A 14,643-nucleotide genomic window follows, 5' to 3' on the forward strand; every position below is an offset into this window, starting at 1 on the left:
AAAAGCCTGAATCTTAGAAGATCTCACCTAGAGAGAAAGAAGAGGGAAAAAGTGGTGGGAAAGAGAGGAAGCAAATCTTCCCCTTCCACAGACCGAGGAACTGCAGCACTGGGAAGTAAAGAACACTGCCTGGGCAACAAGGCTGTAAACCTAAGCCCATGATTTCAGGTGACCACGGCTGGCTGTACCTGCGTAGCTGAGGCAAATACTGACTGCAGAGCCTCTGGAGGCTCAAAGCACGGCAATGTGGCAGTCTGCTTCTGTGCGGAGCTCCTCGGACCGTGGCGTCAGCGCTGGGGAACCGGTATGTGGGCTTCTGGGTGTGGTCATTGTGGAGCTCACACAATGCCTTAGGCTGCTCCAGATCCGTCTGGGCCTCGAGCAGCCTCTGCTTCTTGATGAGTCTCTCAAGCTGGAAGGAGGCCTTTCTTCGCCGGATGTCCCTCTGTGCTGCACGAACTGCGTTCCTGCGCCCAAGCTGCAGTCGCACCTCCTTCTTCTGGCTTCGGACCAGTGGGGGCGGCTGAGTCTCAGGATCTGTCTGGAGCCAAGCACCAGGCGGCACACAAGCCTTGAGTTCTTTCTCTGCTATGTGGTCTTGCTGCTGCTGCTGCTGCTTCTGCAAGCCAGCCAGCCAGGGCTCTTCTCTAAGCAGCCACTGATGGTCTGGGAACCAAAGACATCCTGTGAGAAGGTCAGCACCTCTCTCCCTACCTGTGTGGCCTAGACTCACACACCTCTGTCTGTGGTTGGATCTGAATGGAGGGAAAGTGCTGGCCAAGGTGATGTGACAGGATGAGGGATACCAGGCCCCCTTACCACAGGGCTAGGGAAGGAAGCCCCCAGGGATTAGCACATGCTGGGACAGGCGCCAAAGGATGAATAAATGTGTGCGTGAAGAGAAAGCGGGAGGTCCATCACTCTGAGGGGCAATAAGGAAGGCAGTTTCCTTATTCTTGCTTCCAGCCCCTCATAAGAGCCCCTGGTTTCTAAAAGGGGGGAGAGAACACATAATACCAAAGATTCCATCAAATCATAAAGGAAACAAAGGAGAGAATACAGAAGGATGCGGAAGCATGAAAATGAATAGATGAGAAGGTGAAGCAACACTGTGAGCAGTGGGCACCTACTGTCTTTAATTTGCCAGCTGAGGTGCTCCTGGTCGAACTTCAGTTCCTGTTTGGCTCTAATCTGTCCTGCTAGGATCCGCTGCCTCAGATCCCCCACGTAGTGCTGCTGCTCAGTCGGGGCCCTGTGAGGTGCCTCTCCTGCCCGCAGTGGCTGGCAGTCCTGCTTGCTCTGCTCTTCCAGCACTCTCCTATCACAGAAGGGCCGGGGTTACCCAAGGGAAATGCAAGCCCAGTTCAGGACAAACCAGGGGTAGTCTAAGCTTTTCTGGGAGAGCCATGAATTCAACAGGACAGAGAAGGCTTTGAACTTCCAGCAACTTGGGACACACAGGCACGCTGTCACAGGCAGCTCATGATGTCACAGTGCAGGAGGGGAGAATGGTCCTCAGACTAGCATATTCTTAGACCGTGAGTCTACCAGAAACACAAGTTCATTGTAGTTAAGGAAAATAACCACGAAAGTAAAAAAGCTTTAAAAAAAAAAAAAAAACCAATAAAAACATTTTAGCTAGGGACGCCTGGGTGGCTTTGTTGGTTAAGCGTCCGACTTTCGCTTGGGTCATAATCTCGCAGTTCGTGGGTTCGAGCCCCGCGTCGGGCTCTGTGCTGACTGCCAGCTCAGAGCCTGGAGCCTATTTCAGAGTCTGTATCTCCCTCTCTCTCTGACCCTCCCCTGCTCACACTGTCTCTCTCTCTCTCTCTCCTAGAAATAAATAAAAATATTAAAAAAAAAAATTTTAGCTAAATCAAGGAGCTTTGTCCTTTAAAAACAAATAAAATGTTCTGCTTAAAACCTGCTGGAAACAGGGTAGAGGCAGAAGCTCCAACAACCACTGTGGGAATGGAAACTCCCCTACATGTTCATCATGCATCTCCATTTTCTGAAACAGAAACCCTCTGTGACCTGGGAGTAGGAAGGAGGCAGCCAATCTAGAGGATAGAAAATTTATATGCATGGAGACCCAGAGGAGGGCTGGTCTCCACTCGAGGGTTGTTCTCAGTGAATGAGCCCAAGAAGAGGGTTCAAAACTCATATGAGTTTTAGGCTCTACCATAACTCTGGAGATATACCCTGAAGTATTCACTGGTGAAACTGGGATTTGTTCAGATCCAGTGTAGGGGACGGTAGGGGAAAGTGGAAAGGGAGTGGGGATATAAATGAAATGAGATTAGCCATGACTTGATCACTAGTAGTGTATTTGGAATTATCCATAATACAAAGTTTATTTTATTTTTATTTATTTATTTATTTATTTTACAAATAGTTTATTGTCAAGTTGGTTACAAAGTTTAAAAAGAATTCTAGATTGCAGCCATGCTTTATTCTGCCTTCAGGCTCTTGTGTGGCCATGGATGAGTCACAGCCTTCCTCAGAAGACTGACAGCTTCTCCATGCATGGCTTTTCCCAGGGTCACACATGGCCTCCTATGCAAGGACCTCAGATGCCGTTTCTGCAGGGTGTCTTCATCTCTGTCATTCAGGTTCGTTCGTTTGCTCGCTCGCTCCTCCCTCCCTCCCTCTCTCTTCCTTTATTTTTCTTCCTCCCTCCCTCCCTACCTCCCTTCCAACCTCCTCCCTCCTTAATGTTTAACTTTGACAGAGAGGGAGAATATGTGTGTGAGCTGGGGAGGGGCAGAGAGAGAAGGAGACAGAGAATTTGAAGCAGGCTCCATGCTGTCAGTGCAAAGTCCAAAGTGAGACTCAAACCCTGTAACTGTGAATTTGTGACCTGAGCCAAAGTTGGATGCTCAACCAACTGAGCCACAAGGCACCCCTCTGTCCTTCAGGTCTCTAAAAGAGCCACAGAATGGGCACTCCAGGGTGGTGGCGCTAGGGGGCAGGGAGGGCTCGGGATCTGTCACAGGCTAACAAAAGAGCCGGCATCTGCCCTTGTTTAGCCAGTCCTTAGCACTCATTCCAGTCCCAGGATGCCCTGACTCTCAAGGCCCCCTTACTTACTAGACGTTAGACAGACTGAGCAGTGCTCTGAGGGCGGGGGTTCATCCAGCTTTAATTTACTACTTTGTAGAGGAAAATGAAATCACAGAGGGTGTATCAATACAGAGGTCCATAAACTATAGCTTGTGAGCCAAATGTGGTCTGCTGCCTGTCTTTGTGAATAAAGTGTTATACGAACACTCATTTGTTTATGAGTGTTTATATCTAGGCTGCTTGTGCAGCTGTGGCAGAGACTGTATGGCCCCAAAACCCTAAAATACTATCTGGTAAAAACAACAACAAAAACCAAATCAACTATCTAGTCTTTTACAGAAAGTTTGCTGTCTCTTGTCTTAGAAGAAATTAAGATTTCTTAATGCAGCGTTAAGAGGAGACTGAAGAATGGATGGCAGTGGGGGGCGGGATAAGAGGTGACATGATAGCAATCTTCTCCCTGGGAAGGAGTCTGGGAGGGGACTCAATCTATAAGGGGCCCAAGAACTGGGACAGGCCCAGATACTTGAGCGAGTGTGTCCTGGGGAAAACTGGCTTTGACTGCTGTGGGCAAAAGGCCAAATACACACAGTGGAATGTACAGGAAAGAGGAAAGGCACCCTTTGTCACATGTGAGGCAAAAGGCTAAGGACAGCAGTTAGAACAGAAAACTAGTTAACACCACACAATGAGAAAAGGCGCTAATGGGAAACAGATTATACATATGTTTGTAGGCATCGTGCCTATATTACTCCTCCAAATTTTGTCTGACCACAGACATGGCTGAATTACAAGCATGAGCCCATAAGAGGGTCTTGGACAAACCTAGCTAGAGTGCAGACCATCAGATGCAAGGAACAAGGGAGGTATCTTTATTCTTAATCCCCGGAGCAGATTCAGCTTCCTCCTCTGCCTGTCTCCCAACCCTCAGGTTCACAATTTGCTTCTCCACAGAAGAGGGCTCCCTCTACTCTTCCCCTAGGGAAGCAGCAGCTAGCCAGTCAGCTTCTGCTGATCTAGTGCAGCTTCCTTTATGCACCAAAACAAGACCTGCACAAGGAATCTGTCTGGGATGATCACTATAGACCGAGCCCATTCACCTGAGATGCCACACACCATCAGAATGAAAATGACTTCTCAGCTAAGCATTATCAGCCAAGTTCCCAGAAAGCAGGTGGGAAAAACAAAAAACAAACAAACAAACTCAACAACCTTATGTTACATGTCTGGGTTTATTACTACTGACAAGTCTTCTGTCAGATGACTGCCCTTCATCTTTGGTGGCTCCAGCATCTCCCCACTGCTGCCTGGTCACCCGCCTGCCAGGACTCCATCACACCCTCCCCTGCGCTCTCTCCCAGCTGCTTGGAGGCCTGACAGCTTCTGCAGCAGAATGCAGCAGCGGGTACTCACTAAGGCAGCAGTGGCGGTGGCAGCAGCGACAGGGTCTCCCAGGCTCTAATTTTGGTTAAGCCCCCAAAGTTCCAAAGAGGACAATGCAAAAAACAGTTTTCAAAGACAAACTCCTCTCTGGTCCAGGTCACTACTGCAAGGGATAAAAAGAGGCAGGCTGGCCAATCCCCTATGGCCCTGGAATCAGCTCCACCTTTGCAGGCTCCCTGTGAGTGCTCCTCCAGAGAGAAAAAATGAGAGAAGAAAATTCTAGGACAAGGGGAAGCTTTGGAGCCAACGCCACCAGAGCAGAGGAGACTCTCATGGAGACACAGCCACAAACACAGTCTGGGAGCCCCGCTGGTGTCACACAGTGTTCTCCTCTCTCACGGTTCTCTCCGGTCCCTCTGCCCAATCACAGGCTTGTACCCCACACTTTGCCACTTCCCACGGGTTGGCACACAGATGCTGGCTATGGTAGCTGCGTAGGACCAGCCCAGCTCACAGGCTCCTGGAGATGGTGCTAAAGACTGGAGGCAGCAAGTGGGAGAGGCTTTGGTTTCTTCAATCCCTCTCTGTCCTCTCCAAATGAAAGGGTGCATTCTTGGTGTTACTGAAAGGTCACACCAGTGCCCCTGGGGCTAGAGAGCCTGAGGAGATCTTAAAAAGGCAGGAGAAGACCAGTGTTCTCTAGGGTGGATGGGTCAGCTGGGATGAGGTGGGAGGACAGGAAAACAAAAGGGAGGCTATGTACCTGGGCCACTCGGCACAAGGGCCTTCAGCAGCGGGGCTGGGAGCGTCAGGCGGCACGCAGGGCTCTCCATGTGTACTTGCTCTTTCAACCCCTATCAGGAGGATCTCTCAGAGACAGATGGTGGTATCCTTACTTAGAGGTGAAGGAACAGGCTCAGAGACTCAGTAACTTGCCTAAGGACACACAGCTTTCACTTCATAAATCCAGGAGGTGAAGGAGCTTTATTCAACTCTTAAGATAACTCTTCAACTTCACAGCTAACTAAGTTGCAGAGCTGTTCTCTGTAACCCTCTGAGCTCTGGGAAAGACAGGTCTCCAATGCATTCTCACAGTAGAAATCTTACCTAAGACAAGGCCTCTTCTCATGACTGCACTCTGATGAAATAAGAACTCCAGCAGCTCCTTACTCCACCTTGGCCTTGATGTGTTCCAGCTGTGTCACCTCTCCCACCTTCCCTGTCACCCCACAGAGCCCCCAGTTATGCAACACTGGAGTCATCCTGCCTGAGACTCTGGGGCCTCATCCTTCTGTCCTTAGCAGTCCACATGTGAGGACCTGCCTGCTGTTCATGCATCACAGCCTTCTGCCCCTACATCCCACACCACTCACCACCAACGTCAGACCAAGACTTTTGTCAGTTGCCAGCAAATGCTCCTGGTCTGAGAAAAGAGCAGCTAGGTTCCCGTGAAGGAACCAGGGGAAAGAGCCATCATAATCTCCCAGGAAGCCTGTGCTCACAGTGCTGGGCAGCCTCCCAAGACCAGTGGTCTCACAGGCACTGAGTGTCCTGCTGACATTTTCTACAGAACATCCCCAAGTAAGAGGCTACTTTGGCGTATGGGACCGGAAGGATATCACTGTTCACAGTAACAAACCTATGAGACATGTAGACCTGGGAAGGGGATGGCATGAAGAAATGGATGAAGAAGGACTATGAAGAAGAAAAGAAGTTGCCACCCATCACATATATAAAAACCTGACTCCATGTTTTCATGGTCACAATGCAGGTGAAGTGGGCATGAGAGGGAAGAACTGCAAGATACTTTCATATTGTTCTGAGAGTTCCTAATCCTCTTATGTGTAGTTTTGGACCCTTGGTATTGAGAAAAAAAAAATGATTCTCAGTACAACACTATCTTTAAAAACTCGGAGAAAGCCACAGTCATGGAAGTTGACACCCCTGTAACCTCACACACAGGCTGGCCAGAATTTAAAGGGGGCACATGGGGAGCTAAGTGCAGAAGTAGTCTCAAAGATATGTACAAACATGTCATGTTCCAATCTGGCTGACAGAAGAAGGTAGCGATGGGAAACATCAGATGATATATTATACTCCTTTCAGTGATGAAGGAAGTTGCAATACCGAACAGGAAATGAATGAGGACTAAGACTGCTTCCCTGCCAACTAGAAGCTAAGCAATTAGTGCAGTAATATTCAATCATCTGCACATGTTGGTTGAGACCAGGCCTCATTCAGAGCTCAGCTACTACACTCACCCTCTCCCCGCTCCGTGTTGTAACAGAATAAGAAGTAAGAACAGTAGGTTCCACAGCAGAATGAGCACACGTTTCTCACCTTTCCTTCCAAAGCAAAGGGCAGAGACCCAACCGGGAGGCAGTGACATCTCCGTCCAAATCCAACCATTCCAAAGAGCCACTGCCACCGACAACCTCTCCGACCTGGGAATGAGGAATGAATGCTGTGAGGCTGCTGTCACCAACCCCACCCCAAGAGAACCAGATAAAGCTCAAACTTGTCCCTTGGAAAGGAGGAGCAGGGCAGCGGGCAGTCACCTTGAAAACTCAGCACACTGACCTGCCTCCTCTGCCGTAGGACAGCGGCCTCTGCTGGGTGGTTGAATCGGAACTTCTGCGCTTTCCCCAGGGTTATGACTGCTCCTGTGGCAAAGACAGAGGAGAATGAGCCAACAGCTCATGTTCTCAGTATGTATTATGTGCAGGGTGCCCTTCTGAGATACAAAGCCCTGCCCTAAGCTGGTAACTTAGGTGAGTCAATAATATATGTATTCATTGGATATCACACAGCATATGTACTGAACTAACAAAATAAACAGGAGGACTTCTGCTATTCCGAGGGAAAGCCAAATGAGTCCCCCATGGATTAGTGAGGGAATGGTTCATGGAAGAGGGGGAATGTAAGCTCAACCTCAAAGGAAAGATGGAATTTGAATAGATGAACAGTAGTAGTAATAGTAATAATAATAATAGTAGTAATAGTAATAGTAAACCAGTATTTACTATGTGACAAGAACACTGTTCAATCTTCACAATTCTCTTACTGCCATTTTACAGATGAGAAAATTGATGTTCAGAGACTTTCCCAAGGACACAGAGCTAGCAAACACAGGTACACAGAAATTTCAGAGAGTCATTCTCCATCTTGGAGAGCTGGAATTGGGGCATCTTTGTTTATGGGAAGAGGATGGTATTAGGAAATCTTCAGATCTTTAGGTCTCTGGATGTAAAGGATGAGTATCCCATGTTTAAAGCCTGCTTCACTGAGTTCTCTGGGTTTGGCCCATAAGAAGGAAGCTGGTTCATCATTCATCCTGGTATAAACAGGGCATTAAACAGTCTTACCTTGGGTCAGACGACAGGAGGCAGTGACCTCCCGGCCATTGACTGTGCAGCGGGCCCCCTGGGCAGGCCGCAAAATGACTACCCCACAGGCACTGGTGATAGTGCAGTGGTCTCTCTCAATCCATTGCCCCTGCAGAACTACACAAGAGACGGGGGTCACATGGTGGGGAAACAACCCAGGGAAACATCCTTTCTGTGAGATCAGAATCCACAGCTGGAAGATCCTACATTAAGACAAGAGAGAAAGAGCCACCATCTGAAAACCACCCAGATCTGGATTCTCCCATGGTGTGGGTCTCCTCCTATCATGTCCCTGATGCACAACCACCACCACAATGTAGCAGCAAAAGAGTAACAGCCCCTTGATCCTCAAGGATTCCTTCTTCTCAGAGCATCATCAGATATGTCTAAAGAGTCCGGTCAGGCATGAGTATCTACCACAGTGTCAGACCCAGATGTTCTATCACTTACCAATGTCCTGTTCCTGATCTGAGTCAATCCTTCCTATTTTTGTTGTCCCCTCCTAAAAGGAAAAACAAAGCTCTTTAAATGAGAATAAAAAGGAACACAGCCTGCCTGCAAAGCAGAACCCACCTGGTGAAGTGTTATCCCGGTCTTCCCACACCCACCCCGGCCTTTCCCACACCACTTCTCAACTTTGGTTCAGGCTGTTCTGACTGCTCTGCCCACACACTGCAGCCCAGGAAGCCCTTGGGAAGGCAGGGGCAAAAAATATAGAAGAAAGCAGCACCAGCTCTTTGCAGTGTCAACTAGTGTTGACAAACTCCTTTCTGTCTCACGGCCTGATGTTAGGGAATAGTCATGGCCGTTGGTCAGAGATTCTCTAGTCCGAGGAAGAGGGCGCAAAGGCAGAGTTTTTCTCGAGACTAAGTAAGGTTGGTGTGGTCCAAGTTTAGTCCATTTAGTCTCCAAGAGACACACATTCTATGAAGACATATGAGAACACAGGATTTTTACCTTTTTGGTCCGCATATGAAGTTTGAGAGATACCAGATTCTAAGAAGGGTAAAGCACAAATAGGAGAAAAGCATGTCTAGGATCAAAAAGGACAGGACGAGAGTATAAGACATGAGGGGAAAATGGAGTTAGTATAAATGAATTACTGGGTTAGTAGAAGACAAGGCTGTTTGGCCCTTGAATAATGGCAATTCTTTTAAGAACACATAACTCTGTTTGTGGAAGGCAGCACTATGACAACAGGGAAGCTGAGTTTAGATACATATTTACCATGTATTGAATAACCATCCACTATGTCTCAGGTATTGCACTGAGGGCTTTATAGACATCTCTTATTTAATCCTTGAGCAACCTAAAGTATAGTTATTATCCCCCTTTTATATATGAGGAATCTGAAGCTGATAGGGAAAGTTGCTCAGGGAGCCTATACACTAAATAGGAGAGCCATGGCTGGGGTGCCTGAGTGACTCAGTTGGTTAAACATCTGACTTCGGCTCAGGTCATGATCTCGTGGTCTGTGAGTTTCAAGCCCTATGTCAGGCTCTGTGCTAACAGGTCAGAGCCTGGAGCCTGCTTTGGATTCTGTGTCTTCCTCTCTCTCCCCACTCATGCTCACTAGCTCGCTCTCTCTCTTTCTCTCAAAAATAAACATTAAAAAGGGGCACCTGGGTGGCTCAGTAGGTTAAGTGCCGACTTCACTCAGGTCATGATCTCGCCATTCGTGAGTTAGAGCCCCGTGTTGGGCTCTGTGCTACAGCTTAGAGCCTGAAGCCTGCTTTGGCTTCTGTGTTTCTCTCTCTCTCTCTGTCCCTCCCCTGCTCATGGCTCTGTCTCTCTCTCTCTCTCAAAAATAAACATTTAAAAATTTAATAAATAAATAAACATTTTTTAAAAATCAAGGGGGTGCCTGGGTGGCTCAGTTGGTTAAGTATCTGACTCTAGGTTTTGGCTCAGGTCACGATCTCACGATTTCAGGAGCTTGAGCCCCACACTGGGCTCCAAGCTGACAGTGCAGAGCCTGCTTGGGATTCTCTGTCTCCCTCTCTTTCTGCCCCTCCTCCACTTTTACTATCTGTGTTCCTCTCACAAAAGTACTATCTGTACTTCCTTCTCAAAGTAAATAAATAAACTTTAAGAATGTATTAAAAAATTTTAAATGGGAGAGCCATGGCTAGAATGGAGGTCTCTCTGGGCCTGAGCCATGCTTGTCCAGCCTCACCATTTCACCTCCCTCGTAACTGGAAGTGACCAGAGACTTTTCCACCAGGCTTCACTGTCAGCAGCCAGAAGGAGGACATCCCTGCAGTTCCCCAAAAGTAGCTGGTGAAAAGGCAGGCTCCCGGAAGCAATGAATAAGACTCTGACTTCCCTGTGCTCCCGCCATCCCCAGACAGCCAGAGCCCAGCCTTTTCCGCTTAGCCACACAAACAAATGGATGCTGCTGGCCTCCATAACCACCACCAATCAAAATTGAGGGAAAGGGGTCAGGACTCCTTGGGTTCAGGGTCAGCCCTGATGATGAAATGCATTCCTCAAAGTATAACTCCCTTTTATATATGAGGAATCTGCCATGTGCAGTCTGTGAGTTCTTTTACATCTATAGAGCAGAAACTACCAAAACACACAAAAGAATCTCATTTAACAAGAACTGAGATGATACCTGTGCTTGCTGCCCCCTCTGCTTATTTTCGCAAAGAAAGTGAGCAGCATGGGGCGCCTGGGTGGTTCAGTCGGTTGAGGGTCCGACTTCAGCTCAAGTCATGGTCTCACGGTTTGTGGGTTCAAGCCCTGCGTCAGGCTCTGTGCTGACAGCGCAGAGCCTGGAGCCTGTTTCAGATTCTGTGTCTCCCTCTCTCTCTAATCCTCCCCCACTCACGTTTGCTTGTGCTCTCTCTCTCTCTCAGAAATAAATAAAACATTTTTTTAAATTTTTAAAAAAAGTGAGCAGCATGAGGATGAAGTCCAGGATACCAGTAACCTGTGTTCCACCTACCCTTCCCTTTGTCCATCCAAAGTACTTCCCAAGGTGGCCCAGGGGAAAAGAGCTTCCAGAGCTCTAGAGATTCATTCCAGGTCTATAATCAAGTTAGCAAAGCAGATAAAAATACAGAGAATCTTGAGTGATTACTGCTATACTATTACTCACGCCTATACTATTACCCAAAGTAGGATCTAAATCAACAAAAAGGGGGAAAATGCAGAAATGTCAAGATTAGAACTAGACTGAAGCCTCATACTCTAGGCTCACTGGGAATGCATCTAGGAGGGGCACCACCCACAGTGTGCACAGACCCCAAACTGAAAATCAGCATTCCAAACATATGGATGAGGCCTGTGCTCACCTCTGGTCTAGGATTCAATCTCAGTCATGTCCTCATGTGTAGCAACATGGATGGACCTTGAGGGTGTTATGCTGAGTGAAATAAGTCAGGTAGAGAAGGACAAATATCATATGTTTGCACGTATAGGAGGATTAGGAGGAACTTAACTGAGGACCATGGGGGAGAAGAAGGGGGGAAATGGTGGGGAAAAGGGAGGGAGGCAAACCATGAGAGACTCTTGAATGCTGACAAAAACTGAGGACTGATGGATGGGGGGGATGGGCATGGAGAGGGGCACTTGTGGGGATGAGCACTGGGTGTTATATGGAAACCAATTTGACAATAAACTATTTGTAAAAAAAAACAAAAAAAAAACTCAGTCATGTCCTTTAACCCTCTGCTGCCACTCTTAGCTCTACCACATGACTTCTAGCTTCATCTGCTCATTCCATATCCACTCAAATACATCAGATCATTTCTACTCAAATATTAACCATTTGAATGCATCTAGTCTCTTCCTGAGCCCCAACCTCTCCCTGTGGTTCTGACTAATAGAAGGATTGATAGTCTTTAGTGTTCAGATCAGTTATTTAAGTAACAGCTTCCACCTGAAGCATTTTCACAGAGCTAATTTATACTCTGTGTGTTGAAAAATAAGCCACTTTAACTTTGTGAGAGGCTCAGTCTGACAAATTCCCTGAGGGCTTATCCTAAGAAAACAGACTTTCTCAACAGAATGAGCTTTACTAATATCTCAGTACCATAGCACTGCAGCGTTAGGACCCTGATTTCTCTAGGGATGAGAGCAGTATTATATACCCCTCATAAACCCTGTTCCTTTCAAATGGGAGCTGGGGACAATTAGGAGAATGAAGACTGGATTTTCAGTGAGCGTATGGATTTTTGCCACATAAAGTATGTTCTGTCATCCATAGAGATTGTCCTTTTATAGGACAAATATTTTTGATAAGGACAGGGTATGACTGACTACCATTGGGCACTAACTCTCAAAATATTTCCTTTAGAAATGATGACTTGCTTCCATGTGACAAAGAACTGGGTAATGCAGGTCCTTCTTAGAAGGCAAGAGCTTCCTTCCACTGTTCCAGATGGCTGGATGTGTGCTGCCCTGCCGGCCCACCGGTGCTTTGGGCTGTCCCTCAGGCTGTCTTTTTTTTTTCTTTTCTTTTTTTAAATTTACTTTGAGAGAGTATGAGCTGGGGAGGGACAGAGAGAGTGGCATAGAGAGAATCCCAAGCAGGCTCCATGCTGTCAGTGCAGAGCCTGATGTGGGGCTCGAACCCACAAACCTCAAGATCATGACCTGAGATGAAATCCAGAGTGACACTCTCAAGCAACTGAGCCACCCAGGTGCCCCACCCCTCATGCTTTCTTTAAGCCTTCTGTATCTACTTTCATTCTCCTCTCTTCTTTCCCTGGTAAACCTAGCAATGGAGAAGCAGGAGGTTGAGGAGTGGGGAGATATTAGAAGGAAACGGTTTCGGATCTTGATTCCCTCTTTTGCCTCTGAAAGCTGTCTGTGAGCAGCTTGTATATGCAGAGCTCAGAAGTGCCAATGGAGTTTCAAGGTTAGGATTTCACCTCCATGCCTGCACTTCTGTGTACAGGAAGCCAGAAAAGGAATACAAGCAGCACCATTCTTACTTTAAAATGAGGAAATCAAATCACGGACAACAAAAGTAAGTTATATGAGAGCAATAGTAGCAGCCAGAGAAAAACAAATAATTGTTCTGATTTCCAGTCTTCCACTCTAATCGTATAAAAGCAAACAAATCAATCACACTTGGCTGGCTAGCCCAGTTTCCTGAGGGCAAACCTGAAGGCAGCTCTGTGGCACTTGACTCAATTCATAGATGCATGGCTGCTGCCCTTGGCTTCTGCCTTTGTGACCTCTAAAGCCAGTGGCTCAGGAAAGGAGGGAACGCACTGGCCCACTCACCTTGAGGTGATAGAGCACGACTCCTGTGCTGAGTACATCGTCCTCCAAGGCCATCAGGTGTGGCAGGCTGGAGTCAATGACCACTCCGGCCCTCCTTCTGTTGATGTCCACTCTGTAATGCTCCACGAGGGCCTTCCACTCATTCCACTTCTGGGTCCAGTCTTTAGTCAGCTGGTCTATCTGCAGAGAGAGGAGGCAGTTTTAGATGCCCCACAGTACATGGAGCAGACGGAATTCCTCATGGTATTCCTTCCTCACCTTCCTCACTGATAATATTCAAAGCTCCACATAGGCCCTAGCACCTCCTCTGTGACCGGTTTTCAAAATTTCTTCAATAAGCAAGAGTTACTTTATAAACTCCCTCAGTAAAGGGTATTCTTCAAGTTTTCTTCAACAAGCGTGTATTGTTTTTATAACTCGAAAAAATGCCATAAACGTTATTTTGTTTAATTATTTGAGATGTTATTTATACATCTATGCTTATAACTCCCTTTCCCCATCCTTCTTTTATGTGATCCATACTAGGAATCCTTTTTATGACGTAATGCTTCTTTCTCAAGGTGTAGAACCTCAAACCCTAATGTAAGTTTGTAGGGGGCTCAAAGATACACAAAGCATCAAGATGAATCTCCTCAGGTAGAAGACTATCGTATTGTTATTGTAATAACAACAATAAAATACCAAGGGTTACTATATACCAGGAACAGAGTTTTAAATATATATAATATAGCAAATTAGAGGCCTTAAGTTAAGGCCATTTGGGGAACATGAATGAACAATGTTGAATATAAGGTGCTTTTTTTCTTCTTTTGGTGGAAATTAATGCCCAGGCAGGAAAGTTATTCTGAGAATGGAAGTCCTGAGGAAGCCCAGGAAAAGGACCTAGATTTGGCTAAGTACTTCTCAAAAACGGAACACCTGAGAAAAAACAAAGTATGCCAAATTTAGGTACCAGTGTTTTATGTACCCTAGAAATATTATTTTTAACGTTATAATCATTGAGTTAAAGTTTGCAAAGAGTGAAACTACAGGGTACCATGAAGGGCTGAGCTGGATTAGGACCTGGAAGCAGGGCACTGTGATTTACATTTTAACCAGCCTGGTTCAGCTACCTGGAGATACCGCTGAACACACCTCCCCTTCTGGCTGGCTTTCATCACCTACCCCTACACTGCCCAAGGTCATAAGGCCAGCAAGTGGCAGATTCAAGTCCAAGTCTGCCAGAATGTATAATGTATAATGGAGTGATTTTGACTCTGTACTTCATCTCTTATATACACAGGGGTGATATTTTCTGAACCAAAAATCAGAACATATATTTAAACACAGAATTTTTTAGAGACATCTGGGTGTGTGATGTAGTCCTAAAGTTTAGTCTGGGTAACAAAATACTGGCATAGCCAGGATACTTTATAATGGATAAGAATGAGGCGACAGAATACCAGGAATTAGGACATTTGGTTGTGGTATCTAAATCTAACCTGCCACCAAACAACGCCTGTCATTTCTTCCTTATAAATGTCTCTGGGAATCACCATTTAACCTAAGCTCCCCAAATGTCTTGTCCTCACCT

The 14,643-nt window shown here is 46.7% G+C and overlaps 1 protein-coding gene across 1 annotated transcript in view; it reads right to left on the reverse strand.

The window, feature by feature from the left end:
• STARD9 (StAR related lipid transfer domain containing 9) overlaps positions 1 to 14,643 on the reverse strand; it is a 118,949-nt gene that overhangs the window by 23,571 nt on the left and 80,735 nt on the right. The window contains exons 16-22 of the mRNA XM_077764588.1: positions 13,071 to 13,250; positions 8,283 to 8,334; positions 7,812 to 7,949; positions 7,027 to 7,109; positions 6,787 to 6,890; positions 1,131 to 1,318; positions 189 to 666 (exon numbers count right to left, since the gene is read on the reverse strand). Coding sequence (XP_077620714.1) covers positions 189 to 666; positions 1,131 to 1,318; positions 6,787 to 6,890; positions 7,027 to 7,109; positions 7,812 to 7,949; positions 8,283 to 8,334; positions 13,071 to 13,250 — 1,223 coding nt within the window. The remainder of the gene's footprint in view (positions 1 to 188; positions 667 to 1,130; positions 1,319 to 6,786; positions 6,891 to 7,026; positions 7,110 to 7,811; positions 7,950 to 8,282; positions 8,335 to 13,070; positions 13,251 to 14,643) is intronic.

Source organism: Crocuta crocuta, unplaced genomic scaffold (assembly GCF_008692635.1).
Source record: "Crocuta crocuta isolate KB4526 unplaced genomic scaffold, BGI_CrCroc_1.0 scaffold102, whole genome shotgun sequence".
Lineage (NCBI taxonomy): Eukaryota > Metazoa > Chordata > Mammalia > Carnivora > Hyaenidae > Crocuta > Crocuta crocuta.